At 47.1% G+C, this 26,943-nt stretch overlaps 2 protein-coding genes across 4 annotated transcripts in view; one reads left to right on the top strand and one right to left on the bottom strand.

Annotated features, from left to right (window-relative positions):
* The first annotated feature begins 1,185 nt into the window (after positions 1 to 1,185).
* Positions 1,186 to 6,332, top strand: KCNS1 (potassium voltage-gated channel modifier subfamily S member 1). Of its 2 annotated transcripts, none has more exons than XM_039864429.1 (3): positions 1,186 to 1,275; positions 2,528 to 3,570; positions 5,862 to 6,332. In XM_039864429.1, exons 2-3 carry the CDS (start codon positions 2,545 to 2,547, stop codon positions 6,330 to 6,332), a joined length of 1,497 nt encoding a protein of 498 aa, XP_039720363.1. In that variant the 5' UTR covers positions 1,186 to 1,275; positions 2,528 to 2,544. The 2 variants fall into 2 exon arrangements, with proteins under 2 accessions (XP_039720363.1, XP_039720362.1); XM_039864428.1 differs by lacking the exon at positions 1,186 to 1,275 and adding an exon at positions 1,985 to 2,057.
* A 7,347-nt stretch (positions 6,333 to 13,679) lies between these two features.
* STK4 (serine/threonine kinase 4) overlaps positions 13,680 to 26,943 on the bottom strand; it is an 84,389-nt gene continuing 71,125 nt past the window's right edge. For both annotated transcript variants that reach the window (XM_039864422.1, XM_039864423.1), the window contains exon 11: positions 13,680 to 17,583. In XM_039864422.1, coding sequence (XP_039720356.1) covers positions 17,425 to 17,583 — 159 coding nt within the window. In that variant the 3' untranslated portion in view covers positions 13,680 to 17,424. The remainder of the gene's footprint in view (positions 17,584 to 26,943) is intronic.

Raw genomic sequence — 26,943 nt, 5'->3', positions numbered from 1 at the left:
TCCCCTGGCCCTTGACTTGGGGAGATGCCCCGTTTTTAGGGCCCAGTCTCCAGAGCCCCCTCCGCCCCCGCCCTCCCCAACCGAGTCAGGAATAGAAACCAACTCCTCCTGCCGCCCGCGGCCTCCCTCCCTCCCCAGGCAGCGATCGATGCGGCCTCAGCCGCGGGGGACGGAAGAAGACGGGGAAGGTGGGGGCAGCTGGGCCTCCGCAGTAGCCAGGCTCAGCGGGGCCGCCAAGGCAGAGACTCGCCCGGGTGCGGCCAGCGGCTCCCAGCCTCGGTGCCTTCGGGGACGCACGCGCCCAGCCGGCGCCGTGGAGCTGCAGCGACAGGTAAGGGGCCTCCCTTGGAGAGGGGCTTGGTCCAGGGAAGGGGTGGGGGCTGCAAGAGTGGCGGGGTAGGGGGTGGAGGAAAGGCTGCCACAGGTTCCCGGTGCAGGTGCATCTTCCATGAAACTCCCAAGGAGAGAGCAGTGTGGGATGGCCCCGCTTTTAGGGCTGGTCCTGTTTGCGCATCTGTAAAATGGGATTAGAAACCCTCTCTGGCAGAGTTGGGATTAGGGATTCAACCCAGTGAAGAGTACGAAGTGACTGGCACATAGTAGATGATCAAAGTGTGGAGAGTCTTGAATCACAAACCCTAGTTTCCAGCATTACCTGTGCCATGGATTAGCTGGGTCGTTTTAAGCAAATCACGTAATCTTTCTTACTGATTGCTGGGGAAGTTTTGTTGAATTGTCCCATTTCATCCAGTAGGAAGGTGAATTCCAGAAGGAGAAAAGGGCAGCTAATGGATGATGGAGCTGGATTAGAATCTTCATCTTTTGACACCAAGTCCAGGTGGAGGGGTGGACATGCAGCTGTAGCACACACGTATTTATTGTGCACAATTTACAGGTTCTGTGCTACTGATAAACACCTTGCTTGATGTAATCCTCATAACCTCTCATTGAAAGGACGATGTTCCCCAGTTTACGGACGGGGACTCTGAAGCTCAAAGAAGGGAATGGATCAGCTCAAGGTCAACAGTTAGTAAGTGGCAGACTCAGAATTGGAACCTGAGAGTGACCAGAGAGACATGCAAAGGATTAATATTTATTGAGCACCTACTGTGTTCCAGGGGCTTTGCACACATACAATAACCCTTCACCTGAAGTGCTATTATTTCCATTCCATAGATAAGAGAGATAAGCCCAGAGCAAGAGGAGACTGGCCTGAGGTCACACAAGTGACAGAGCTAAGGATGAAACCCCAACCTGCTTAATGCCAAGCCCAGGGTAAGTGAAGAGCATCTGCCTGCTCCTTGCCAGGCACTGGGCCAGCTGCTTGATGTACACTCAATCCCCGTCCACTCCAGGAAGCAGGCATTACTGAACCCACAGTGCGGATGACATTACCAAGGTCAGGAGGTAAGTTACTGGCCCTCATTTCCAGCAGAGCTTAGACCCAGTGGCAGGACCTGACATTTCCTGAGTAGCTACTAAAGCTGAGCACTTCCATAACGTACCTTCCAGTCTACCTTGGAGGCAGGTGCTAGTGTCTGCATTGTGCAGGAAACTGAGACATGGAGAAAAGCATCTTCCTTAAGCTGCCTGGTGCCCCTAAGGTGGAGATAAATCCAGGTTTGCCTGACTCCAGGAGACAGTGAAATAGGTGGATAACTTACTTAACTTCTTCTGGGAGCCAGGCCCAATAAAGACATGAGTTCATCTAACCTTTTTAACCACAGTTGGTGTTGGATATTTTTATCTCCACTTGACAGAAGCTCAGAGAGGTGATGTGACTTGCCTATGGTCACACAAGAGAGTCAAAGTTCAATGTGACTGACTCTACAGATGCTTTAAATACTTAAGCCAATGGCTCTCAGACTTGACCATGCGTCGGAATCACCCTTCACGCTTCTTAAGCACAGACTGCTGGACCCCATCCCCAAAGTTTCTGTCTAGAGCAGGCTGAAAATTTGCATCTTTGACACATTTACAGGTGATGCTGAGGCTGCCAGTCCAGGGAACACACTTTGAGAACTACTGGTCTATATTAATTTTGCCAAAAACCTTAGGTGATAAGCATCGCTGTCCCCGTTTTGCTGAGGAAACTGAGGTTCAGAGAGCTGGTGTGTCCAAGATCGCACAGTAGACCTCTGGGATGTGAAAATCCAAGTTTGTCTGGGAAAGGGAGAGACATCCTCTCTGGGCACGCCCCAGGTGCCCGGACATCCTGTCATTCAACCACTTTCATAATCCTCCAAGGTAGAGCTCAGCATTTGCTTTATGCCAATGAAAATGGGGTGCGGAGGGCCAGCGACCTGGCCCAAGTCCCTCGGTCGGAAAGTGAGATCTATGCAAACCCAAACCTAATTCTTGAGTCCAGGGAGCACTTGGCACCTCCTGGGCACCTCCTGCATACCAGACGCTTCACATAGAGCCTCCGACAACCCCTGGCTGGTGGATGGGGCAGGGAATTTGAACTTGGTCTTCCTGGAAGGGAGGTCCGGGGAATCCCCTCAGAGCGCCCCTCGCGTCTCCGCAGGCCGGCGCGCCGCAGCCATGGTGAGCGAGTCCCCGCGGCCCGGCGCCAGGGTCCCCTGGAGACGAAGAGACGAGGCGCTGCGCGTGAACGTGGGCGGCGTGCGGCGGCGGCTGAGCGCGCGCGCCCTGGCGCGCTTCCCAGGCACGCGGTTGGGCCGCCTGCAGGCCGCGGCTTCGGAGGAGCAGGCGCGGCGCCTGTGCGACGACTACGACCCCGCAGCGCGCGAGTTCTACTTTGACCGGCACCCGGGCTTCTTCCTGGGGCTGCTGCACTTCTACCGCACCGGCCGCCTGCACGTGCTCGACGAGCTGTGCGTCTTCGCTTTCGGCCAGGAGGCCGACTACTGGGGCCTGGGCGAGAGCGCACTGGCCACGTGCTGCCGCGCACGCTACCTGGAGCGGCGCGTGGCGCGGCCGCGCGCCTGGGACGAGGACAGCGACACGCCGAGCAGCGTGGACCCGTGCCCGGGCGAGATCTCCGACGTGCAGCGGGAGCTGGCGCGCTATGGCGCGGCGCGTTGCGGCCGCCTGCGCCGCCGCCTCTGGCTCACCATGGAGAACCCAGGCTACTCGCTGCCCAGCAAGCTCTTCAGCTGCGTCTCCATCGGCGTGGTGCTCGCCTCCATCGCCGCCATGTGCATCCACAGCCTGCCCGAGTACCAGGCCCGCGAGGCGGCGGCCGCCTTGGCCGCTGTGGCCGCGGGCCGCAGGGCGGAAGACGTGCGCGACGACCCAGTGCTGCGACGTCTCGAGTACTTCTGCATTGCCTGGTTCAGCTTCGAGGTGTCGTCGCGCCTCCTGCTGGCGCCCAGCACACGTAACTTCTTCTGCCACCCGCTGAACCTCATCGACATCGTGTCCGTGCTGCCTTTCTATCTCACGCTGATGGCTGGTGCGGCGCTTGGCGACCAGGGAGGCGCGAGCGGCGAGGAGCTCGGCGACTTAGGCAAGGTGGTGCAGGTGTTCCGCCTCATGCGCATCTTCCGCGTGCTCAAGTTGGCGCGCCACTCCACAGGGCTGCGCTCTCTGGGCGCCACGCTCAAGGTAACCGGGCCTCTGAGGGTTGGGGATCAGGTGGAGGCGGGTGTAACCATCAGGCCGGTCAGGTGAACTTACAAGCCTGCTGCGTCCAGGCGCGCAGGGAACTGAAAAGCTATCCTTTATGCCAGGCACAGGTGTACATTTCACGTCCAGTCCGACCTTTCCAACAGCCTTGTAAGGAAGGGCTTCCGGTTATCTTTATTTCCCGGGGCAGAAAACTGAGATAGAGGTTCGAAGGAGAAGGGAAGGGAGAGAGAGTCAGAGAGCTAGAAGGAGAGAAAGAAAGAAAAAGAAAAGACCAAAGTTCACTTTTGGTAAATCAAAAGTGAACGTCGAATAGTGCGTAGCACAAAAATATGCAAAGCAAGACACTAACTGGCTTCTCCGCTGAGCCTTTCTTCTGTCATTATCGGGGGCTCGGTTATCATAGGTCCCCCTTAATAGGCCAAGTCTAGCACTAGCCTCAGAGCTAACACTAAGTGCTATTTCTGTGCCAATTTCATATCCATTATCGATTTCACCCTCAGGACAACTTCCTCAGGAAGATGCTATTATGCATTCCCTTCCCGTAGATGAAGAACCTGAGGTTGGAGGGTTGGCGTTTTAAAGCCTAGTTACAATTGGTTGAGGACCCTCCTTGTGCCAGGCCCTGCACTGGGAGTGGATCACCGCCTAGTGGCAAACTTACCCTTAAGGGGGTGACATTAGGCAGTTTTGGGGAGGGAGGACATGTGAACAGCTTAGCCGAAGGCCTGAAGAGAGGACAGGCTAAATGCTGGGAGGGGAACATGGAGGGAAGGGGCGTCAGTCGATGGGGTTGGAGAGGTGAGCGGGACAGGATATCGAAGGGCCATGAACTCTCGGCCCAGGATTTTGGACGTTGTCCCAAGGGACTAGGGGAGCCTATGAGGGATTTAAGCAGGGGCAAGTATTATTTGTCACTACTTTGCAGATGTGAAAACTGAGGCTCCAAGAGGTGACAGGACTTGTCAGAGGCTCCTCAGTGAGTGAGTGAAAGAGCCTAGAGAAGAATCCAGCTGTGACTGACTCCAGCACCTCATGTTTTTTCTCCTAAAGCCCCGTGTAACCCTGCCAAGGATCCCCAGAAGGTGCCGAAAGATCCCTTCCACCCACGGCTTGGTAAAGCCTTTGGGACGCCCTTGTGGCAGGGCAGTCAGGATGCTGGGTGCAGGCAGGGCAACTGGGCAAAATGCTGGGGTGATGAGCAGATGCAGAGAATTCCATTAGCCAGACCTCCTGAACTCAGAATCTCTCCCAGGACAATCTCTCTGCCCCAGCACTCTGCCTTGCCTCCACCATACAGGGGGCCAGGGCCCAATGCTGCCGGTTTACTCTGCAAGAACATTGATGGAGGCCGACAGAGTCCAAGACACAAGTTTAAGACTCCAGATGAGAGCCTCGCTACTCCAAGCGAGGCCCCTGACCAGCAGCAGCTTTTTCATTAGTTGGAAGCTTGCTAGAATTGCAGCCTCCCTGACTCTACCCCAGGACTCCTCAACTGCCTTCTGCCCTTTAATCAAGATCTCTACATGATTCCTCCACACTACAGTTTGGAAGGCCCAGCTCTAGACTAGGGGTTCTCAGGCTCTATTAATATTTGGGGCCAGGTAATTCTTTGTGGTGGAGGGCTGTCCTGTGCATTATAAGATGTTTAGCAACATCCTTGGTCTCTACCCACTCAATGCCAGTCGCACACCTGTCCCAGGTATGACAATCAGAAATGTCTCCATATATTATCAAACGTCCCCAGGGGAGAGGCCAGGATTGCCCATATTTGAGAACCACTGTTTTAGGGATGGTCTAGGGAATGTGTGTGTGTGTGTTCTCTCAGCTTCCTTGAGAGGCATAAAATATTTTTGTACTTATCAGAAATGTGATTGACAAGTCAAAAATACATGAAACCAACTCTTTGTGTTGTAGAATATAAACTATGGGTTCTCTCTTGATTATGCAACAGTGTAAAAATCACAAGTTTTTCATTAACTGACTGGTGCCACCAGTGTCCCCCACATTAGAAGAAACAATTGTGACTCAGCAAGCACCTTGGACAATGGGAATTAGGCCTGTGTTCCGTCCCAGGGAGTTTTGCTGCTTTTATTTAGTTGAAAGACCTTAGTTTAGAGTCAGGGGACCCTGGTCTTGGCACTAGCTCTACCTTGCTCTGTGACCTCAGACCTGTCCCTTCTACTCTCTGGGCCTCGGTTTCCCCAAATGCCCAATACCAGGTGTGTCAGCCCACCCAGCTCTGACTCGGCTCCTACGTTCTCTTCCAGCACAGCTACCGTGAGGTGGGCATCTTATTGCTGTACCTGGCCGTCGGTGTGTCAGTGTTCTCCGGTGTGGCCTACACAGCTGAGAAGGAGGAGGACGTGGGCTTCGACACCATCCCAGCCTGCTGGTGGTGGGGCACAGTGAGCATGACCACCGTGGGCTACGGGGACGTGGTGCCGGTGACAGTGGCTGGCAAGCTGGCAGCCTCGGGCTGCATCCTAGGGGGCATCCTGGTAGTAGCGCTCCCCATCACCATCATCTTCAACAAGTTCTCCCATTTCTACCGGCGCCAGAAGGCTCTGGAAGCCGCCGTGCGCAACAGTGGCCACCGGGAGTTTGAGGACTTACTGAGCAGTGTTGATGGGGTATCAGAGGGGTCTCTGGAGACATCCCGTGACACCTCCCAGGAGGGCAGGTCTGTAGACCTGGAAGCCCAGGACCCCAGCAGGCCTCCACATTCTCACATTTATTGAAATTAATGCTCCATGTCTCTCTTCCCACACTGCTGCAGTCAGCTGCAACAGAGCAGGGATTCTTCCCCTGCTTGAGTTCTTCATGGTAGCCTGACTGCTCAGGATGACTCACCCTACCATGAGAAATGACACCCAGAGGCTGGGTCCCTTCCTCCAATGGCCAAGGGTGGGATAGTGTTACCCTAGATCCCGTGAGCCTGGAGTGACTCCGAGACCTTTATAAACAAACCTCCGAGCCATCCGGGAAGCAGCATGAGCCAGAAGGAGAAAGTCAAAAGGATGCTAACAGATCTTGAGCACCTGCTATCTATTAGCCAGATCACATTTGGCCTTATGTTGGAGGACGAGAATTATCCCCATTTCACAGGAAAAAGCTGAGGCTCAGAGAGGTTCGATGACTTGCCCAAATGTCACACAACCAGAAGTGGTGGAGTCCAGTTTGGAATCCAAGCTCATTGGTCTCCCAAAACAATGTTCCTTCCACTCTGCTGCCCTCATGAAGCCTGCATGGATTCCCAGAGTTGATCCATAGTGTTAGAACCCTCTGTTAGCACTTAAAGAAAGGACCAGACAGGGGATTCAGATGTAGGAGCCCTTGACCTCAGCTGTGGTACTTTTCCAGGAGATTCCAACAGGCATCAGCTTTCAAAGATGAGGTCTGGGAGGAAGGAAGCGAGAGTTGCCTCCTTAGCTGATGTCCAGGATTTGCTGAGCAACCCAGGGCTGGCTTGAGATACAGGAAAAGGGGCCCTGGCCTGAGCCCTAAAGTCTGGACCTGGCTATGCTAAGACCTGATGTATGAAGTGGGCAAGTCCCTGCCCATCGCCAGATTTCGGCCCATCTGTCAAATGCTGACAGGCTGGGCCCAGAGGGAGAAGAAAGCCAAATGGAACAGGGAGGCACTGATTTCAAGCCAGCTTGGCTCTGAAGAGTTGGTGGCAAGGGGCTGCCATGCATCTGTCCCCCCACCCTGGATTCCCCACCCTGCCAATCTGACCTTGGCAGTTCCTGTCTTCCCATCATGAAGACCTCCAGCTGTACCTTGAGTTACCATCCAGGCAAATGCTTGAGACTCCTGTCCCTTTGGCCAGTTTCAGTCCCCTCATCCTTGCTGGGGGCGTATCTTATATACTCACCTACTGAATCCTCTCTACTTGCTAAAAAAAATTGGCATGGAAGCATTCCCATAGCCCTTTTCACATACTGTTGCTAGAACATCCATCACCATACTGTCATTGCCTGATTGTGGCTCTGTGTCTGTCCCATCACACTGGTTCTGGATGGGACAAACACAGAGCCACAATCAGGCAATGAGTGTGGGCTTGGTGCAGAGTAGGTATTTAGTAAATGTTGACTAGATCAACCAATTCATAAGCTATTGTGTGCCGAGCACTGGGGAGAAAGAGGAAAGAGCCAGAGAGACACCTTGCCTTTAAGAGAATGTAGACAAGACTGAGAAAGAGGTCCTTTCGGTCTGCCTCCCTCTTCCTCCTTGCTTTTCGAGGTTCTCACAATGACTTCCTTGTAGTGTCTTCACTCACTCATTCAACAAATATCCACCAGAAAAGTCCTAAGCGGGGGCTTCACATGTGGCCTGCAGACAGATTTTGTTTAGCTGAACAGTATTTTTAGTATATTTTTAAAATTCGAATGCCTTGGGGTGAGGCATGCACTGTCCAGTCTCCCACCGTGCCCCCCGCCCCCCCCACACTGTCGCTTCTGTGTTAGCCCCACTAGTTCTCACTTTACCCACCCGGCCTGTGATTTATTGACTCTTACTGGGTTCAAGGGATGCAGTGTCAAGCAAAATATATATTTCTTTGTTGTGAAACTTACAGACTAGTGGGGAGACAGATTTTAATCCAATAATCACACAAATATGTACTGATGAGTCTACTAAGTACAGGGAACTACACGTGTGTATCATGTGGCAGGGACCGTTAACTTCTCAGGTCAGAGAAGACTTTCCTGAGAAAGTGATGATTTAACCTGCCAGCGTATGGATAAATGGTAATTAGTCGGTCGGGGTTCCAGGAAAGCAGTGTATTCCAAGCAGAGGAAATGGCATGGGTGAGGGCTTCGTGTCATGCACAGGGCCTGGGACATAGTAAGCCTCCACACACAGATGGATGCCCGTCTCCAGACCAGAAGAGAGACTGGCGCTAAGCCCAGGGGCCGCTCATAAACTGACCATGCACGTGCGTACCGGCCCTCCCACGCACTCACCCGGTAATGCCTAGGCCCAGCTCTGCCCAGGTCGGGGCTCAGAAGCCAGGAGAGCCGCATGCCCCACCCTTCTGGTCTTGCTGAACATGCCAAGGAGCTGGTTAGCTTCCGGACTTTCTGATCCCACAGACTAATCCCTAGAGCTGGTGTGGGGAGAGCTCTGGGGAATCGTCTGGCCTGCATCCATCACCAGGTGGTGTGTGGTCCTGGCAGAAAAGCTACAACGCACTCCCACTCACATATATCAATGAAAAACATTATGCAAATAAAGAGGCTGGGCCCAGGGACCTGTTTCTGCCTATATGGAGCTGGCCACCCGGTGTGTTTTCTGGGTGATTGGGGAGGGTGGGGTGATATGTGGAGTGACTCAGAATCCACATTCTCTAGTTCTAATCTTTGATTTGGCAGAGGTTGCAAGTGACAGGAATCCAGCTGGAACTAACTTGGTCAAAAAGGGTGATGGAAGTGATGAACGAATGTTACAGTTAGGGTTCTTTGACAACGTGCAACAGAAACTGACTACCTTAAGTGAAAAAATGAATTTATTGGAAGCTGTATTAGTTTCCTGTGGCTGCTATAACAAAGTACCACAAACTTGATGGCTTAAAACAACGGAATTTATTGTCTCACCATTCTGGAGACCAGAAATCCAAAATCAAGGTGTCAGCAGGGTCATACTCTCCGGAGGCTCTAGGGGAGAATTCTCTCCTTGCCTCTGCCAGCTTCTGGTGGCTGCCAGTGTTCCTTAGATTGTGGCTGCATCACTCCAAACTCTGCCTGTCATCACATCGCCTTCTCCTCTGTGTGTCAAATCACCCGATGCCTCTCTCTCATAAGGACACTTGTGATGGCATTTAGGGCCCACTGGGACAATCCCAGATGATCTCATCTCGAGATCCTTAACTTAATCACACCTGCCAAAAAAAAAAAGATCCTTTCCCCAAATAAGGTTAACCTCTATAGGTTCCAGAGAGTAGGGTGTGGACATATCTTTGGGACCTCCATTCAGCCCACCTCTGAAGGGTACTGGTAAATTCACCCAATCGAGGGAAAGGCTGACTGACCAACCTCAGGAAGTAGAGGAATGAGGGGAGCTCTTCGGACCACAGTGGCAGGACCTGTGAACCTTCTGTTTAGGACACTGCCATCCAAACGGTCCTCCTCCAATCACTTTCCTTCCCAGGATCATTCTGCTCACAGTCCCAATCCCAAGAAAGAGGTGGGTTTGCCTAGCTTGTGTCACATCCTCTCCCTTGGTGGGGATGAACAGCAGGGTACCTGGATCAACTTCTATAACAGATCACATGGGATGGAAGAAAGGTAGTTACCCAAAGAAAAGGCCATGTGATGTCACCAAAATTAAGGGGAGGGATATTAAATAGGCAATAATAGTAGATGTCCACTACATTCCAACTATTGGAATTGGCTGCTCAGCATACCATGTGCTCACACCTTCTTCCCATATGTACATTTTATAAGTGTTTCTAACAAAAGGAAACGATCTGGTATATAACCCAAAAATGTACTTTTGCCCTCTAGGCCCTATTAGTGTGATTTCATCAATGTAGTGGGTCAGCTTGATGCCTTGTGGAATAGGATCAGGGAATCAAATTCTTTCTGATACAGAGCTGGAGGAGAACTGAGGGATCCCTGAGTGGAATATTAAAGGATAGCAAAATGCTTCCGGTGTTTTCTGTTTTTCGGAGTAGAAAATGAAACCAGTAGAGTTACGTTAGCTCCAGGGATTATAATAAGGAGCACATATCCAACACAGCAGCTAAAATTGCAATTGTCATTTGATTAAAATAACCCACTGTCATTTTCCAAGACCCACCTAATCTGCACCAGCCAAATGGGGGAAACAATGGAGTTTTGATAGGTGTCATCACCCTACAGGGTCTTGGGTGGAGGCACTGATCTCTGCAGTCTCCCCAGAGATGTATCGCTGCTGAGTTTTCTATTCTAACAGTTGCTCAATTGGATTCTATTGGCCTTTTCTATTATAATGGCCTCCATGGGCCAGGGAGCCAAGTGGGGGCCTTTTCTAACTATCACTCAGAAACTGGAGATATAGGACAGCTTTGGGACCCCACTACACCTCCAGTCTAGGGACAAAGATCAAAACACTATTTTTCACATGATTAGTGGACCTCCAGTAATACTCTCAGACTCAAGAAATTGGTATTAGCTCAAAGTCTTCATCCAAGATTCCCTGAAAGGTTTGGGTATTTCCTTTTCTTCAGTATTCAGTCGCCCTGGAAAATTGCCACAGGTCCTTTTAGAGAAGGCAAGAGAAATGTTCACATTATATTCATGTAGCAGTAGAGCAGAGGCCTTCCTCAAGGGCAGGTAGTGCGTGCTTCATTCACAGGGCCGTAGATTAATAAACCAGCTCAAGCCTAGGTGTCAGGCGATGCTCTGTAACTATCATGGTGGCTTCAGTCGGGACTTTTTTTTTTTTTTTTTTGCCAGGGCTAGAAAATGTTTCTGGTTTTTGTTTTCTTTCTTATGTTTGCTTGGTTATATAAATCAAGTAAGACTTAGTGGCCACCTTTGATTAAACTTTTTAGGGCCCTCCAGCGTGAGATCTTGCCTCACGCAGAGACTGCTGAATATTACTGGGAACTTCCCATTTAATTTCTGAGGGTTAAATGCCTGGTCTCCCACACCTCTGCATTCTTCCTCCTTTTTGATGTTGGGGAACCCCTCCACCCAGCACTCCTGACCTAGACTTTCTTCAAAACTAGGTTCATTAAGGACCATAGTTACAAGTATTTGTAAGGAGGAGGAGGCGGCACCAAACAGATCCAGTCCATCCCTACTTCAGAAATTTTTGAATTCCTTCTTCTACATGATGCCAAGGGATTTGGGATCTTAAATTCCATTTCATGTGGGCCAGTGTTTGGTCCAAGTCTGCACTGGCCAACCCATCATTTGGAAGTGAGCCAGCTCCTGGCAAGGGCTCAGAGAATGCAGAATCCCTGGTACATGCATGCACATCAAGAAGATCAGCCTGGTCCAACATTACATTTCCCCTTCCTTCCACAAAAACCCATTCCCACAAATACTTCTCAAATTTCTGAGGGTATCAATTAACAAGTTTCTGCACTTCTGTGTGGCTCCAAGATTCTTTCCTACTGAGAGTCTATTTTTTACTCCCTAGGCCAAAACTGATCCCTGCCTTCCAGCTAAGCAGCCTTGAGCATTAGGGCAAGTGGGCATTTGGGATCTTTCTCCAGTAAGGAAGGGAGGGGGCTGCTTCCGCCCAGTGTTTTAGACTGCCATGGATTTCTCCCATGTCCTCTCATATAGCTGTTCCACTTGTCATAATCCCACTTTCTGTCTATGCCTAACTTCATCAAAGGGCAGCAGGGCTGTGAACTCAGCAGGCTGTGTGATCAATTGCCAACTTTGGTTTTGGAGATCTCAGCCCTACCGCAAGTCCTAAGAGATTTTTTTGTCGTGGTCATAGAAAGGCTCTCCATTTCATTCCGTACACACACCCCCTACCCCCACCCTGCCCAGTTGTTTGGGCTGGCTTCCCTTTACATTCTTCTGTGCAGTTAGAAATAAAACATTCTATCCTATAACCTGGGCTCACCAGACCACAGAGGTGTCGTTCCCTGAAGTACAGCAAATCCTCAGATAACACTGTCATTTTGTGACAATGTTAATGAGATGCCATTAGTCTACAGTAACATTGGTTTCCTTATGTTATCCCTTAAAGATGCAGAACCTCTTGATGGCATTACCTGAGGTCTTACTGTACTTTGTGTTTACATGTAAATGAGGTTTGATTTAGCATCAGGTGTTTATAAACAAGTATCCCACCAACATAAATGTCCGGTGGGACATTTGAATGTGGCGCTGGATGCAGGACAACTTTGTGTTGTGCAGCACTGTCCCAGAATGCATTGCAGGCCACCTGGCATCCCTGCCTCTACCCATGAAATGCTGAAAGGGTCCTACAATCCTTGTCACAACAAAAACACTCCGACACATTTCGAGAACACTTCCAAGTGGGCAGTACTCGACACTATGAGAATCACATGTAGGAGGGGTGTAGTACTTTGTATCTCAAAGTCTGAGAGAAAAAAATGAAATAATCTAAAAGGCTCTGCATTGTGTCTGACATATAAGTGCTTAATATAAGTGCTTAGTAAACATCAATTTGCTTCATTTCTTCCCTCCTTAGGATCTTAATCTGACCAACAGGGAACATCCATCATCAACCCTGGCAACCGTAAGGAAGGTCTGCTGAATATTTCAGGGAGTGAGGTGTGTAAGTTAGGCATCAAGAAACATCACCCCCACTCCCAGAAAAGCTGGCAGAATAGCATATAGCTTATTTTATACAGACTATAGAACTATTATGTGACATATTGTAGAGCAATTTGACTTGAGGCCTACAATGACTTTTCAGTGTAACCCTGTTCCCTCCCTGCTGTGAAGCAAGCTTTTAAGACTGAGAGAACCCAGAATCAGGCTAGGGAGTTGTCCCCGGGTGAAGATGGGCCACACAAGGGCAGGACCACGGTGCTCCCTCTGAATGCCAGGCTGTGCCTGGCCTGGCTTCACGCAACGACAGACAGGGTTGAGGGTTCCAAGGTCACCTTACACCCAGACTCTCATTGAGACTGTAGGCCAGTCTCTCTGCCCAGAACGCCTGCTCTGCCTCCCTTCCCACACTTTCTCTACTTGGCCATTTCTTTCTCATTTAAGTTCAAGGTCTTTTACCTCCTTCCTTAGACACTCCAGCAGAACTGTCACTTCCTTCTCTTGTGTCCACAGGCTGTGTACTTCCTTCTACCATAGTATCTCCAAGTACTGTGATCTCGTGTGTCTGACTGACTCCCCAGTTGGTCTGCACGAACTTCTACCATAGTATCTCCAAATACTGTGATCTCGTGTGTCTGACTGACTCCCCAGTTGTGTCTGGTTCATTTTTATCATATTCCTGACAGCGAGCTCAGAGCCTGGCACACAGAAGTTGTCCAACAAAATTTACTCTCTATGCCACCTACCTCTCGTCGACTTTGGATTCCGGAATAAACACAACACAAAGATTCACAGCACCATTATTCGGGCTATAAATGGAGGGTCTCCTTTTTAAGAAGAGGATAATTTGTGGGCTGAAGGGCAGTTTATTTAAAACAAAGGTGACAAGGTGTAGGAAGAAGGAAGGAGGGAGAACAATTCCAACGTAAAAACACATAGGAAGCATCTCAAATTTTTTTAAAAAAGGCAATAAAGGAAGGTATTTATGTTTCATACATATACAAACTGCTGACTTCGACTGATTATTTACAGCCAAATCTTATAAAATAGCATTTCAAGTCAGCACTTAAGCCAGTGTTACTAGTTTTTGTTACAAAAAAGTTAAAGCTACAAACTTCACATTTTTAAGTTGTACATCTGCAACAGCATTTATGCTTTTTTTTCCCAAGTTGGTCTGAGTGCAAGCTGGTGAAAGAGGATTTTACTTTCCCCAAACACAAATAAGAACATGGGTTCCAAAGACAATGAATATAATCCTGATGAAAACACAAACACAGCGCTTCAGAAAGGATGGGGCAGGGGGTGTGGACTGGGCAGGAGCATTTTCCACTCAGTAAGGAGCTGCAATCTTTGGAGGCAACATGATATGCTAGAAAGGGCACTGGAATAAGAATCAGAACTGGATTTGAATCCTGGCTCTGCCACATTCTACCTACGTGACTTTGAGCAACTGACTTTATTTTGCTGAGCCTCTGTTTCCTTATCTGTAAAATGAGGACGGTAATATTTCCCAGAGCTATTACGTTTTAATAAATATAGGGCTATTCAGATTATCTATTTCTTCTTGAGTTTAGTACTTTATATCTTTACAAGAAATTGTCCATTTCATTTAAATTGTTGAATTAGCATAAAATTGTTCATAGTATTGTTATTAGCCTTTTAATATCTGTATAGGACCTATAATGATGTCACCTTTCTTGTTCCTGATATTGGTAAGAGCTATTGAGTTTTGAATGGTGTAATAAATTTCTGGCATCTGGTAGGTGCTAAATAAATGTTTCCTGGATCAGAAAGTCTCAAAGAGTTAAGGCTATAGTGCTTAAGTTGCTTCAGTTATTGATTCTGTCCCTATCTCTCTCTCTCTCTCTCTCTCAGCATCATCAATCATCATCTATCAATCATCATCTATCATCTATTTGTCTGTCTGTCTATCATCTACCTGTCTATCTATCTATCCAGCCAAATGTTCATCCATTAATCCAATTGGTTGGGAGAAGGGACAGTGGAAAAAGAAAAATAGAAATTTGCTTCAAAATTAATGATGAGGAAGCAACTGAGATATTCTTAAGAGAATTGAAGTTTTTTAAAGATACAATTAGATGTGGGTCGTCCTTTCTTAGAAGGAGAGAACAAGTGAGGGGCTAAGAATTCCCTGGAAGCTTGAGTCACAAATGCTCAAGCAATGACTGTCACTCAGGGCTAAATGAAAGCACACCGATCTATCTAGAATTTAATATTTATGGGAAAAAATGACTAGGATTTGCTCCTCTGTCTTCCTGTCGCTAGAAAACAAATTCGCCTTGTCAGGAAATTTATCTGATCCAAAAGGAATTAATTTCTGGCAAAGAACTCTGTCTAGCTAGACTGGAGAGCAATGTACCTTGTTGGACCAGCATGCGGGGTGCACACATGCTTCAAACAAAGTAAGCTCAAGATTCATGCCCATTAGAAGTTATTTTGTCTGTGCAAAAAAAGGTGGTCACTTCATTTTAAAAAGACTTGTGACTTTCCTTTCCCCTGTAAACACTGGTCCCATGTGGTGATGCTGTGAATCCTGATTCTACCTCTTACTAGCTTTACTGCCTTGGGAAGGAACTTTCCACCACCCCACCCACCCCGACCCTGTTTCTTCATCTATGAAATGGAAATAGAGTACTTAACTCACAGAGTTATTATGGAGTTTAGAGCTGACACATAGAAAGAACCCACCTAGCTCAGTGCCTGGCATATCGTTAAGTGGTCAACGAGTGCTAGCTGCCATTTATTATTCTAGTGGGATCCTCAAACTGTCCTCTATTCTCTGTGTTTGCCACATAGCTGCTTAACCGGCCTACAGACCAACTACTGCCTCTTGCATTTTTAAAAATTTGTTTTAATTGCAAAGAATAGAATCTAGCCACAGAAGAGAAACATTCTTTGCCTTTCCATTGATTCTCAGGTTGGGGAAGCAAAAGCAATTATGGAGTCAAATGATAGTATCCTGAGGTGCCACCCAGTCATAGTCCCCTATCTGAGAGGAAGAGAGACTTGGAAATAAAAACGTATTTGCTTTCCCAACTATCTCCTCTTTGCTGTGTGACTAACTGACATGTGGCCTTGAGCCAACACTGCAGAAGAGCTCAGTGCTGTCTTTTGCACACCCCCTGATCTGCTTTTGGCCCTAAATCTGACAGCATAAAGCTTGCTGCTATCTGGCAGATGCTGCAGGGGCCAAGGAATGGCTGAAATGGAATGATCTTATAGGCAGTCACCCACTGAAGAGACAAAGCAAGAGCAAGCTTCTGTTAGCAGACTTCCCTGGAACAATTTAACCAAAATGGACACAAGTTTCTTCCTCGGAGAAGGGGCTGCTTGGCTCAGTGAACCAGGAGTGAGGAGCCCCGAGGTCTGGTCTCAGCGCCTATTTTAACCTGCTTTGTGATTCTGGCCGCGTCACCTGCCCTCTCCAAGCCTCAGTCAGGCCAAATGACGTCTAGGGTCCCTTCCAGCTCTGGCATTCCACGTGTCTGGGTTGAGCCTCCTGGAGAACAAATCTGAGTCTGACATTCACTTATCCTTTCCAGACCCCTTAGCAGTAAAATAAAAAAAAGAAAACGGTCACATATTTGAATGTGGATCACAAAAATCAATGCCCTCCACCCATCTGTAAGGAATGTGGAGCAAAATGCCACACGTGTGATCTTCACATGAACAGCGAGAACTTCGAGAACCCTTTCCCGTCTGTGGACTGAACACAGCTGAGAGCTCCTGGCAGGCCTGTCCCCTCACCGGGTCACGTCTCCGCCTCTTAAGGCACTGGGCAGTATCTGTGCTGTGACTTTAGGCAGTTGGGAGAGTGGAGGTGAATGAAAGGCGCTGAAACCGCAAAGGCCGATTTGCAAAGAGGGCGCCAGGCTTCTCCTGGGACTGGAGAAGTACACACAACTCAAGGCTTTCCCTTGGACGTCACCAATAGCTCCAGAGACCGGGGATGACCCACGCGAGGCCGGAACTATGGTGAGAACTGGCCTGAATGTAATTTTTAAATGCAGCCCTGCAGAAGGGTGAGGTTGGCCCCTGGAGTCGAGTGACCCCAGAGCCCCCGTGTCCTCTGCCTTTGTGTTCTGTGGTACCGTAGTCTTAAAGAAAAGAGGCAAACTGTTTAGAACTGTACCTGTACAGAGATGCCACCACACTGAGTGGCAGGGCGATCTAGTTATAATTTATATATATATATGCATATTTATATATTTTTAAAAAGTCTTCCAGAAAGAACAATTGAAAGCTATCGGGAGGAGAAAAACAAAAGACCGTGTCAAACTTTCCCAGCTATCACTCAACTAGGAGTCTCTGTTCCTGGGGTTTAAAACTCTGAGTTTAAAGGAGCCAATATAAATCCTTTGACGTAATAAACCTGACCAGTTTGGACACACACATCACGATGGCACGCTGACTGTCGAGGCAGCTCTTCCCACGGGCGCGCGTTCCTGAGCTGGCGAGGGTGCTGTGGAGAAACACGGTGCAGAAGTGCTGGCTAACAAGCTTGAGCGGCGAGCGGCCCCGAGCCCCCCGGGGGCCGTGTGCGAGCGGGCGCCCCGCCCGGCCTGGCTCAGAAGTTTTGCTGCCGCCGCTTCTTAGCCTCGATGGCATCCAGGATCGGCTGCCGCTTGGACTGGTACTTCTGCCGGATCTCTTCGATCTCCTGCTCCATCATGGGGTCGAGGGCCAGGAGCCTCTTCTGAAGGTCCTCCACTGTCCAACTCTTAAGCTAGAAGAGAAGCAGAAAGTACAGTCACGACAGGGCCCGGGTCAGCGGCAGAAGAGCAGAGAAGTCAGCCTCTGCCGGCACCCAGGGGGGAGGGAGAGAGAAGGACGTGTGGTCAGACCAAGTCTGGGGTGGCAGTGGTCGGAAAGTGACATTCGTTCAAATGCATGGCACCAAGCTTCTTAAAGACGATTTATCCCTGTAGGAGTTCGGAAGTGTGAATCTCTTTGATCGACTGTCTTCACCAGGGACTTAATGAACCGTACTTTCATCTCCACTATCTTTCAAATTAATTGTACATAGACTCATTGTTAGGGCATTAAAATAACAGTCACTTGGTGTATGCGAAATCATGGTTGCCTCCCAGTTCTTGTCCTACTCAGGAGATAGGCACCTGGACAGTGACCACTGGACAGTGACCACTGGACAGTATCCAGAGAGACCTTCTGGATACCACACCAGGGAGGACGGATGCTGACTGGGAACCAGATCCCCTGCCTCCAGCCCAGCATCTCACGTCCCTGGAGTCTTGGTGCCATCATACTAATCACCACTAACATATTGGGGGCTCACCGTGTACCAGGCCCCACTCTAAGCGCTTTATATGGATTAGCTACCAAGTGTCTTGGGAGTACAGACACAACCCTGGGGGGTGGGGCAGGGAATTGGAGAAACCCTGAAACTTCTGAGATTAAGTTTATCATCCAGAGAAGAAAACGGAACTTGGGCTTGATGTATAAATTAACAACAACGGCTAACGCTTATATAGTGCTTTCTGCATGCCAGCCACAAGGGGCTTTCCATACGCGGGTTCATTTAATCCTTGCGACAACCCTATGATTCAGTATGTTATCATCTCCATGTTACAGATGAAGAACGAAGAGAGTGGCGAAGTTACTTTCCCAGGGTCTCACGGCTGGTAAGAGGTACAGTCAAGATTCAAGCCGAGAGTCCATCGCAGAAGGAGCACACGCACAGAGCACAGGCCTCGCAACCAACTCGACCCGTGCTTAAAACATGGCTCTGCCTCTTGCAAGTGCTGAGACTCAGGCAAGTCACCAATTTCTCCAGGCCTTCCTCGTCTACAGAATGGGGACAGCCGTGCCTCATCGTGTTAGTTCTTGGAATTAAATGAGCTCAGGGCTGTAAAGTTGTGAGCACTGTGCCCGGAACATTGTGTGCTTACAGATGGCACTGCGTGTGACAAATCGCCCTCTTTAGTAAAGCCCAGGGGAGTCTACCGTGTGTCTACAGCTGCAAGGCAAGTGACTCTGTTGCCCGTATGTATGGAGTCTTCACTGGATCCAAGCAAGGTCAGTCCTGGGTGGCAGGGTGGGAATGAATGCGACATTATCCACAGCAGGTGGTGATAAATTCTGTGAGCTCACAACCAGTTTAATGGCTACAGTGTTTCAAGCGCTCAAAAGGCTCACTCAAGTCTTAGGAGAGATTTGTAGAATCATCATTTCCCTTATGCCTTCCTGAGGCCCCAACAGGGAAGTAACACAGGAAGGTGGGTGAAGGAGCCTCTTTCTGGACCTCCTTCCATTAGAGGGTGGGGTGTGAATGAATGTGAATTGCCACAGTGGCCTCCTCAGAAATGGTGTGGTGACCTGTAACCGCAGGAATTTTCCTTGGCCCACTTCAGGGAGGCTGTTTGAGAAGTGAGAAAAGCTTAACAGTTCGAGACGAAAGGTTCTTTGTAATGTGAGAATGGAAAGACTTGAGAGTGTGAGGAAATGCTGGAGAAAAAAAAAACCATACTTTTCTTTCCAGCCTGTAGTTTCATACTATCTAGGAGGCTGGTGTTCTTGGCCCAGGGACACCCCAAAAAGTTATGCTTGCCTCATCTTTACCTTTGCAGTTTCTCCCCAGAGAGAGAACACTCAAACCTAATACTGAATGTGACTGGTAGTTGAGGACTTCATCTTTAGGATCGCAGACCCTAAATCTCTACTGGCTGTATAACCGAGGACAAATGACTTCACCTCTTTGAGCCTCAGTTTCCTCCTCTGGAACACACACAATACCAGTTCCTCCATCCTAGGGCTGTAATGAGGATTAGATGAGTTAAGGGGTGTGATGTTCTTAGCTTAGAACTACATATAGTACATATTTGGCAGATAAGAAGCATTCTGTAAATGGCAGTTATCACTGTTATTTATAACTGTTACTTTTGCTGTTATTATTATCGTTACTGTTAATATCACTAAAAAGTCTCTATTAATCTCCCATAAACAAGCTGATCCTGTATCCTCTGATCAGAGCCAGAATCAAAGAAAAAAAGAAAATATTCTACTCTATTTGGGGCTAACAATGCCTAAGGCTTGGCACTTTCCCATACTGCCCCCTAACTTATTTATAGTTTAAAATATTTTTCATCCATCCATCCACCCGTTTATCTAATATTCCTTCAACACCTACTTTGGGCCAGGCACGGTCCAAAGCACAGAGGATACACAGAGGAAAATTCCTGTGGTGACAGGTCACTAAACCATTTCTGAGGAGGCCACTGTGGCACTTCATACTCATTCATACCCCACCCTCTAAAGGAAGGGGGGAGTGGTTTGTTTGGTTTTTTTTTTCGGTGAAAATAAAACAAAAAAAACCCCCACAAAAATCAGTGCCCTCGTGAAGCTTACATTTTAGTGAGGCAAGACAAATAACAATTAACACAGTAAATTAGTAGAAGGTGACACATGCTATGGAAAAGAAAAGAAAAAAATACGGTGAAGGAAGGGGAGCTGGGAATGGGGAGGGGAGACTTGCTTTTTGTCCATCTGTTAGGATGCAGAGCCAACTGCAAAATAGAGAAATGTGAGTTAGTGGAACTACACCGGCTTCCCAACTTGTTCTGCCACTTACGGCCAGCCCCTTCTCCTCCCTGTGCCTGTCTCCTCATTTTTAGGAGGGGCTGCCTAGACGATCTCAAAGCTCTTTTACACTCAGTGTTTCTCAAAGTATATCCATGGATCACCTGCATCAGAATCACCTGGTAAAAATACAGACTCCTGGGTCCCAGCCCAGGGCTACTTGATCAGACTCCCCATGAGGTGAGGCACAGGATTCTGCATGCCAAAGAAGCCATTCAGGTGTTTCTTGTAAATTCTCAAGTTTGATAAGCGTGATTCTGCATCTTCCTTCTGTTTTTTTGTTGTTGTTGTTGTTGTTTCTTCTAGGTTTCTGATTTCTGTGCAGTCTTTTTGCCCTTGACTCTAATCTGGGGGCATCAACAAGCACCCAGCCACCTTCAGACTAATTTACTTGCCCAAAGGCCTTTGCAGCTTAAGTTACACCTGACCTATTAGAATACGGCCAGCCAGTCACCGCTAAAGACTCGGTCACACCATCTGGATATAGATTTTTCTGAAAACAAGTTCAGAGAATGGTTTTATGGCGCCAAGTGTAGCATTTCACCTTCCTCGTCCTTGGTGGCTTGAATAAATTTCAAATGGAGACCTTGCAGTAAAGTAACTACGGTTCTTCAGTTTTGCTACAGCTTGCACCCTGGAGGAGCAAATTCTCAAACCAGCCATGTAAGTAGCTTTAGCTGTTTTCACTAGCTGAAGGAAATACTGCCCATTTAGTATGTCGCCTATCCCCTGGGATTTAAGCATCCTTTTGTACTGTGACTCCCACATTTATATCTCTAGAGCAGAATTCTCCTCTGAACTCCAGATTCACACGTTCGGATCAGATCTCGTTTCCCGATGATCTCGTGTAAATCTGTAACTTAACACATCTAAAACAATCCTGAGTTCCACCTGTCCCTCATCCCCAAACCTCCAAATCTTTTGCATCTCAGCAATGGTACCACCATTTTCTTGCGTGCTCAAAATCATCCCTGATTCTTCTGTTCCCCTCACCACCCCTCTGCCCACGTCCAATCCTTTGATCTGATCTCTGAAATACGGCTATAATTCAAATCCAACAACCACTTTTTTCCATCTCGATCTCTAACCCCTCAATTCAGGTAACCAGCACCTCACAGCAACAAACAATTAAATATATAGAAACAAACCAGATCACGTCACCCTCATGTTTCCTACTGCACTTAGAATAATGATCCTTCTGCCTGGGTGGCTTGTCCCAAGCTCTTCTGCATCCTTTAGGCATTAGCTCAGATGTCAACTCCTCAGAGAATTCGAGCAAGCCTTCTCTGACCATCGTGTCTAGAAAAGTCACCTCCTCACCATTATTCTCCATCTCAGCCCCTAGGTTATTTCCTTCAAAACAGTCATGGCATCTAGTAACCGTTCTTACTTATTTTCTTTTACTAGTCTCCCTTACTAGGATGAAAGTTCTGCGAAGGCAGTGATTTTGTCTCCCAGTCAAACAGTAAAGGAAGCCACCAAAATCAAAGGAGCAGGCTTCTCGGTGAGGTGCTGAGAGGACTCGGTGTGGAATAAGGAGTGAGTTTTGCCCTCAAGGAGCTTATATTCCTCTCGACATGCTCACTTGATTAAAATTTCTATGTTTTATACTGACTGATAAGAAGCAGGTCTCCAATCCTGGCTTAGTCCACTCTAAAGGGCATGCCTAATTTAATTTTGTTTTTTCCAGACGAAAAAGAACTTCTACAGGAAACACACTTTGGAAAAAATGAGATAATCAAAAGAATAGACTCGATCCTTCTGGACAAGAGAAAATGAATGCCAAGCCCAGAGCCACAGGCTCATTAGTGAAGGTGGGTTGTGCTGAAGAGAACGGACCAAGCACAGGGATTTCTGGCTCTCTTCCTGAGAGAGGTCACAGAAGGAAGGAGAAACTAAAATAAGCCTCTTACTCACGGTTATTTAGAATTCTCTGACCGTCTGGATGCTAATCAACACTTCAGTCTCTGGAAAATGGAAAAGCGTAGACTCTCAGTCTAATAGATGGTACTGAGGTTTACGGTTGTACTCACTCACTACTAAGAAATACCCAGACTTCACTCACCACTGCCTTTTATTCAGTCTGATGAGGTCTGTCGGATGTCTGAGCAAGCAAAGGCAACAACATATGGGTACATGAGATCTCTCTTAAAAGATGAGGTCTCTGGAAATGTATTACATCCTAAAGTAGGCATTTTTTAGTCAGAAATGTAACTTTATCTTGTTTCAGCAAGATACAGTGCTATCTCACTACTGATTCTACACACAGACAGGGAAAAACAGGTTAATTACTTGAGCATATGCCATGCATTCAACACTGAGCTAAACATTTTGTCTGCATTGTTTCATTTAATCCATCTGTAAATAGGTATCATCATTGTTACAAATTAAGGTTGCAAATCAGGTGACTGGGGATGAGAGGGGGCAGAGTACTTTCCCCAAAGGCATACAGCAAGGGACGGGGAGAGACTAGACCACCACCGGAAACGCGCCTGTGCTAGCGACAAACGCAGGAAGGCTGGGAGAAGCGTGAATTTAGTTGACACTGAAGGTGTCTGATGCCCTCACATCCACAACTGCCGCTGCTAGCAACGATGCTGACTTCACACAAGTCACATGGCCTCTTTGGAATCTGGTTTCCTCATTTGTAAAACGGGGATGAATGATGCCGCCTATTTCACTGCCTTTCCTCGTATACGAATACCAAGTGCCTACTACGTGCATGGCATTAGGCGGAGGGGTAGTGACTCGACTCAAGGACATGATTCAAAACCTAATCAACCAACTTTACTGGCAGCTGTACTAGGGCAGGAACACTGTTGGGCAACATGAGAATAAAATATGTGTTGGGGAAGCAGCGAGGTTTAGGGACAAGAGCACTGGCTTTAAGTGAGAGGGACCGGGGTCCCATGGGAGCTCTGCCTTTGGTAGCAGGATGCCCTTGGGAAAGTCATCTGATACGTGCCCCACTTTCCTCATTTCAAGTAGATGGTAATAGTATTTATCCTACAGGGAAGTTGTGAAGCTTAGAGGTTTTGGTAAAGTATATACCAGGGTGTCTGGAGCACACCAGAAAGAAAGTGGATAACTGAGAGGTACCATCTTCAATCCTTTTTTGAAAAATGAAGTAATATAAATAGTAGCTGCTGTTGCTAAAAGGACTGAGCTTGATGAGCTCAAAATATGGTGCGGGACGCATACCCCTCTCCCCCCACCCCACACACAGAGGTGTCTCTAGTGAAATCTGTGTGAGAAACCCCAAATCAGATGACAATGGCTTGTTCCCTCTGGGCCAGACCACAGCAAAATTCTCAGATTCCAGCATGGGTCCGAATATAGAAGGCTCATGGGAACTGACTTCTTCTCAAATAGTTTTAGCAACTCTGAAATTCTGAATTATACCCTATCAATGTCAATTGCACAACTGCCCGGAGAACAATTGAGAAGATCCGGCTGATGTTTCATCACAAGTGATAACTCATGGGAATTACACTGACAATTAGCCTGTCTTGATCAGCAGAGTCAAGCTAAACTAAACGGATCAGAATGTACAGCAGAGCTTCACCCTGCCTTGGTCACAGGCCTACAGTGACCAAACAGGTCTGGTTCTCATCCCAAGTACAGGGTTTAGAGCTATTTCAAAGTTCTGCTCCTCTGCTGCTAGAAGTTCTCACCTCAGAAGTCTATTGTGCAAACAGTGTCATGAGATATCCCTAAAAAAAATCAAAGAGAGGCTTGCCACAGCTTTAAAGACAAACTTCAACTCTATATGGACTATACTTAAGCATTCACAATTCTGTATCCAATGTCACAAACAGGATTTCTTAAACACATCATCATCCTTTCTGAACAGGTGAGTCAGGCTGATGCCCTGTCACAGGTGATGTTTTACTGTGACCAAGAATAAGGAAGAACACATCTTTGGAATGTAGCAAGATGACAAAGAAGCTTGATAGAAACTAAAAAGTCAAATGAAGCCACTAACATACCATTCCATACCCTCGCCACCAGCCCTAGAAGGTTAGCAAAACTACAATAGGGAAAACATACAAAGATCAGTCAAAATGCATCTAGGGCATTGCTTTAATTCCACCAAAGATACTGACTCTTTCTTGTCTCTAAGAGTGGATTTAAGATCGGGGAGAGGTGACTCTAGTAAGACAAGATTTTCAGGTGATGCAGTAATTCTTAACTGATGGGAAAGACAGTCAAGCAGAAAAACAGAGAAGCTGACAATCAAATCACAACTTGTGTGGATTAAGAAAGCACCAGATCATTTAATTTCAAGATATTGCTCCTTAAATGAACCCTGTGAGAATTTTAATGAGAGATTTCCCCTGATTCAAATTATGGTCATGCCAAATTTGCTTCCATCAGGCCCTTATGAAATCCTCCTAATGCTTCCCCAAAAAGGAAGAAAAGATGCAAAACTATTATCAATTAAAGATTACTTCAATTCCACTTGGAGTTTATGATGACTTCAAATCAATACATGGACTTGTCATCAGAATTCCAACCAAAGAAAACATGACTGCGTATATATAAAATATGTACCAAGAAGGCTGGAATGAAACACAGACCTCAAGCCTGGGTAAAACCAAGGAATCTGGCTCCAGACAGGCCTGGTGACACCATGACGAGCTCTGACGTGAGCCAAATGAGTGGCCTCAGCCAACCTGAAGGCTGAATCCAGAGAGCCTCCCACTCAGAGCTCAGTATGTTGTGTATACACAAATATAATTTGATAAATGGTATAAAGAAAAAGACAAAAAGCAAAAAGTTTTTTCTTTAATTGAAGAGGTTTACCTATAACAAAGTATATTACTTGCATACTCTTAGTTATGGTGTGATTAACTGACAATTATTGAATTGACATGACAAAATTAATTTTTGAAGTAGTACTTTTGCATGCTTAGAATTCACTCCAACTCTGTTCTGGCGTGAACCTTCACAACTTACGCTGAAAATCACAAGGCACCTGCTTTTTGTTGTTATGGCTGTTTTGCTTTTGTTCTGTCAGTTTTATAATAGCCTTTAGCCAAAGGTAATAAAGTTTTGACCAAACCCAGATTTTTTTCCTACAATCATGACTCTGGATTTCCACAGGAAGAACCCATGAGTAATTTTATAGCCCAAACACAAAAGAATAATGAATCTCACGAGGCTCTGCATATAGCATTAAATCTTAAATTATAAAGATGTAGTGAGCACCTGCTCTAAGTTAGACATGTGTGCTCGGCCTGAACTAGATTAAGGATGATGGGAGTGAGGGTGTATGGGACAAAAAAGTATATGGCAGGATCCTTTTACACTCAAAGTGGAGATAAGTAGATAAGTCATGAAAACAAGCTAAAATCTGAGTAAGTGCCTAATGACTGCTAACAGCATGAGAGCTGCTTTTAACTGAGTTTTATGTGCTAGGTGTTGTGTTCAGCACTCCGCATGCATTATCTCATATACTGCTCAGAACAGTCTATGAAATAAGAAGCGTCACCGCTCCATCTCACAGAGGTGGAACCTGAGACTTAGAGGGATACAGGAACTTGCCCATGGCCCCAAAGCCCATAAGTGTAAGTGGCTGAGTGAGATATGTCTTGGCAAAGCCAGACCCAACTCTGTGTCAAGGCAACACGTGCTACAGGCGTTGAGAAAAGGAAGCACCCCATGGTCACAGTCTCTGAGAGAAGGACCTACCATTTTATACATTTATAGTGCAAACAAGGGGCACTCACTCTAACTCAGGGAAAAGTCTGAGTTGTACAATTTTTAAAAATGAACAAATCTCGCTATTTCAAGTAACTATCACACTCGAGATACAGGAAACTAATAAAATTAGGTTAAGTAAATGAAGGACTTATGAGTTCTTTTATCGATATTACTCTAGCTACTCAAAATTCCTTCAGGTGCCATATTTTGCACACCTCCATGCTTCTGCTGAATACTCTCTACCTTCTGCCCATTCCAGCCCAGCTCAAGGTCCACCTGCTCTCTCTCCCCAGCTACCTTTTCCTTTACCAAAGTAGAAGCAACTTAAGAGTAGGAACTACATCTGATATATTTCCAGAGAGTCAGGCCAGCAAAAAAAAAAAAATAAAAGAGTTCTCAATAAATATTTAATATATCCTTAATCTTTAAGCCCTTACTTGAAAATGACACTGACTTTTTACTGGGTTCCCTCAATTATTATTAAGACATTGGGCTTTCCAGAAGCTTTGAAAATATGTAATCGATAAATAAGCCTAAGAGTATAATATAAGTTTGTTAAATAAGGTTATGTCAATTACTCCAACTGGACCCACGCATGCCAAAATCAAAATGGACAGTCAGCCAGTGTCGTGATTGCAATGAAGTTACAAGGAAAAATGGACATAAAAATTCACTCTAGTCTAGGTTGCTGATGACTGCTCTTTAAGGAATATTCTATTTTAAGGGTAGCTCTAAACTGGTTTTTAAAAATGAACAAATTTCATTATTTCATACTTAAGGAAGT

The sequence above is a fragment of the Pteropus medius genome, unplaced genomic scaffold (assembly GCF_902729225.1).
Source record: "Pteropus medius unplaced genomic scaffold, Ma_sr-lr_union100, whole genome shotgun sequence".
NCBI lineage: Eukaryota > Metazoa > Chordata > Mammalia > Chiroptera > Pteropodidae > Pteropus > Pteropus medius.
The sequence above is the reverse complement of the archived record's forward strand: the minus strand, read 5'-3'. Positions and strand labels throughout refer to the sequence as shown.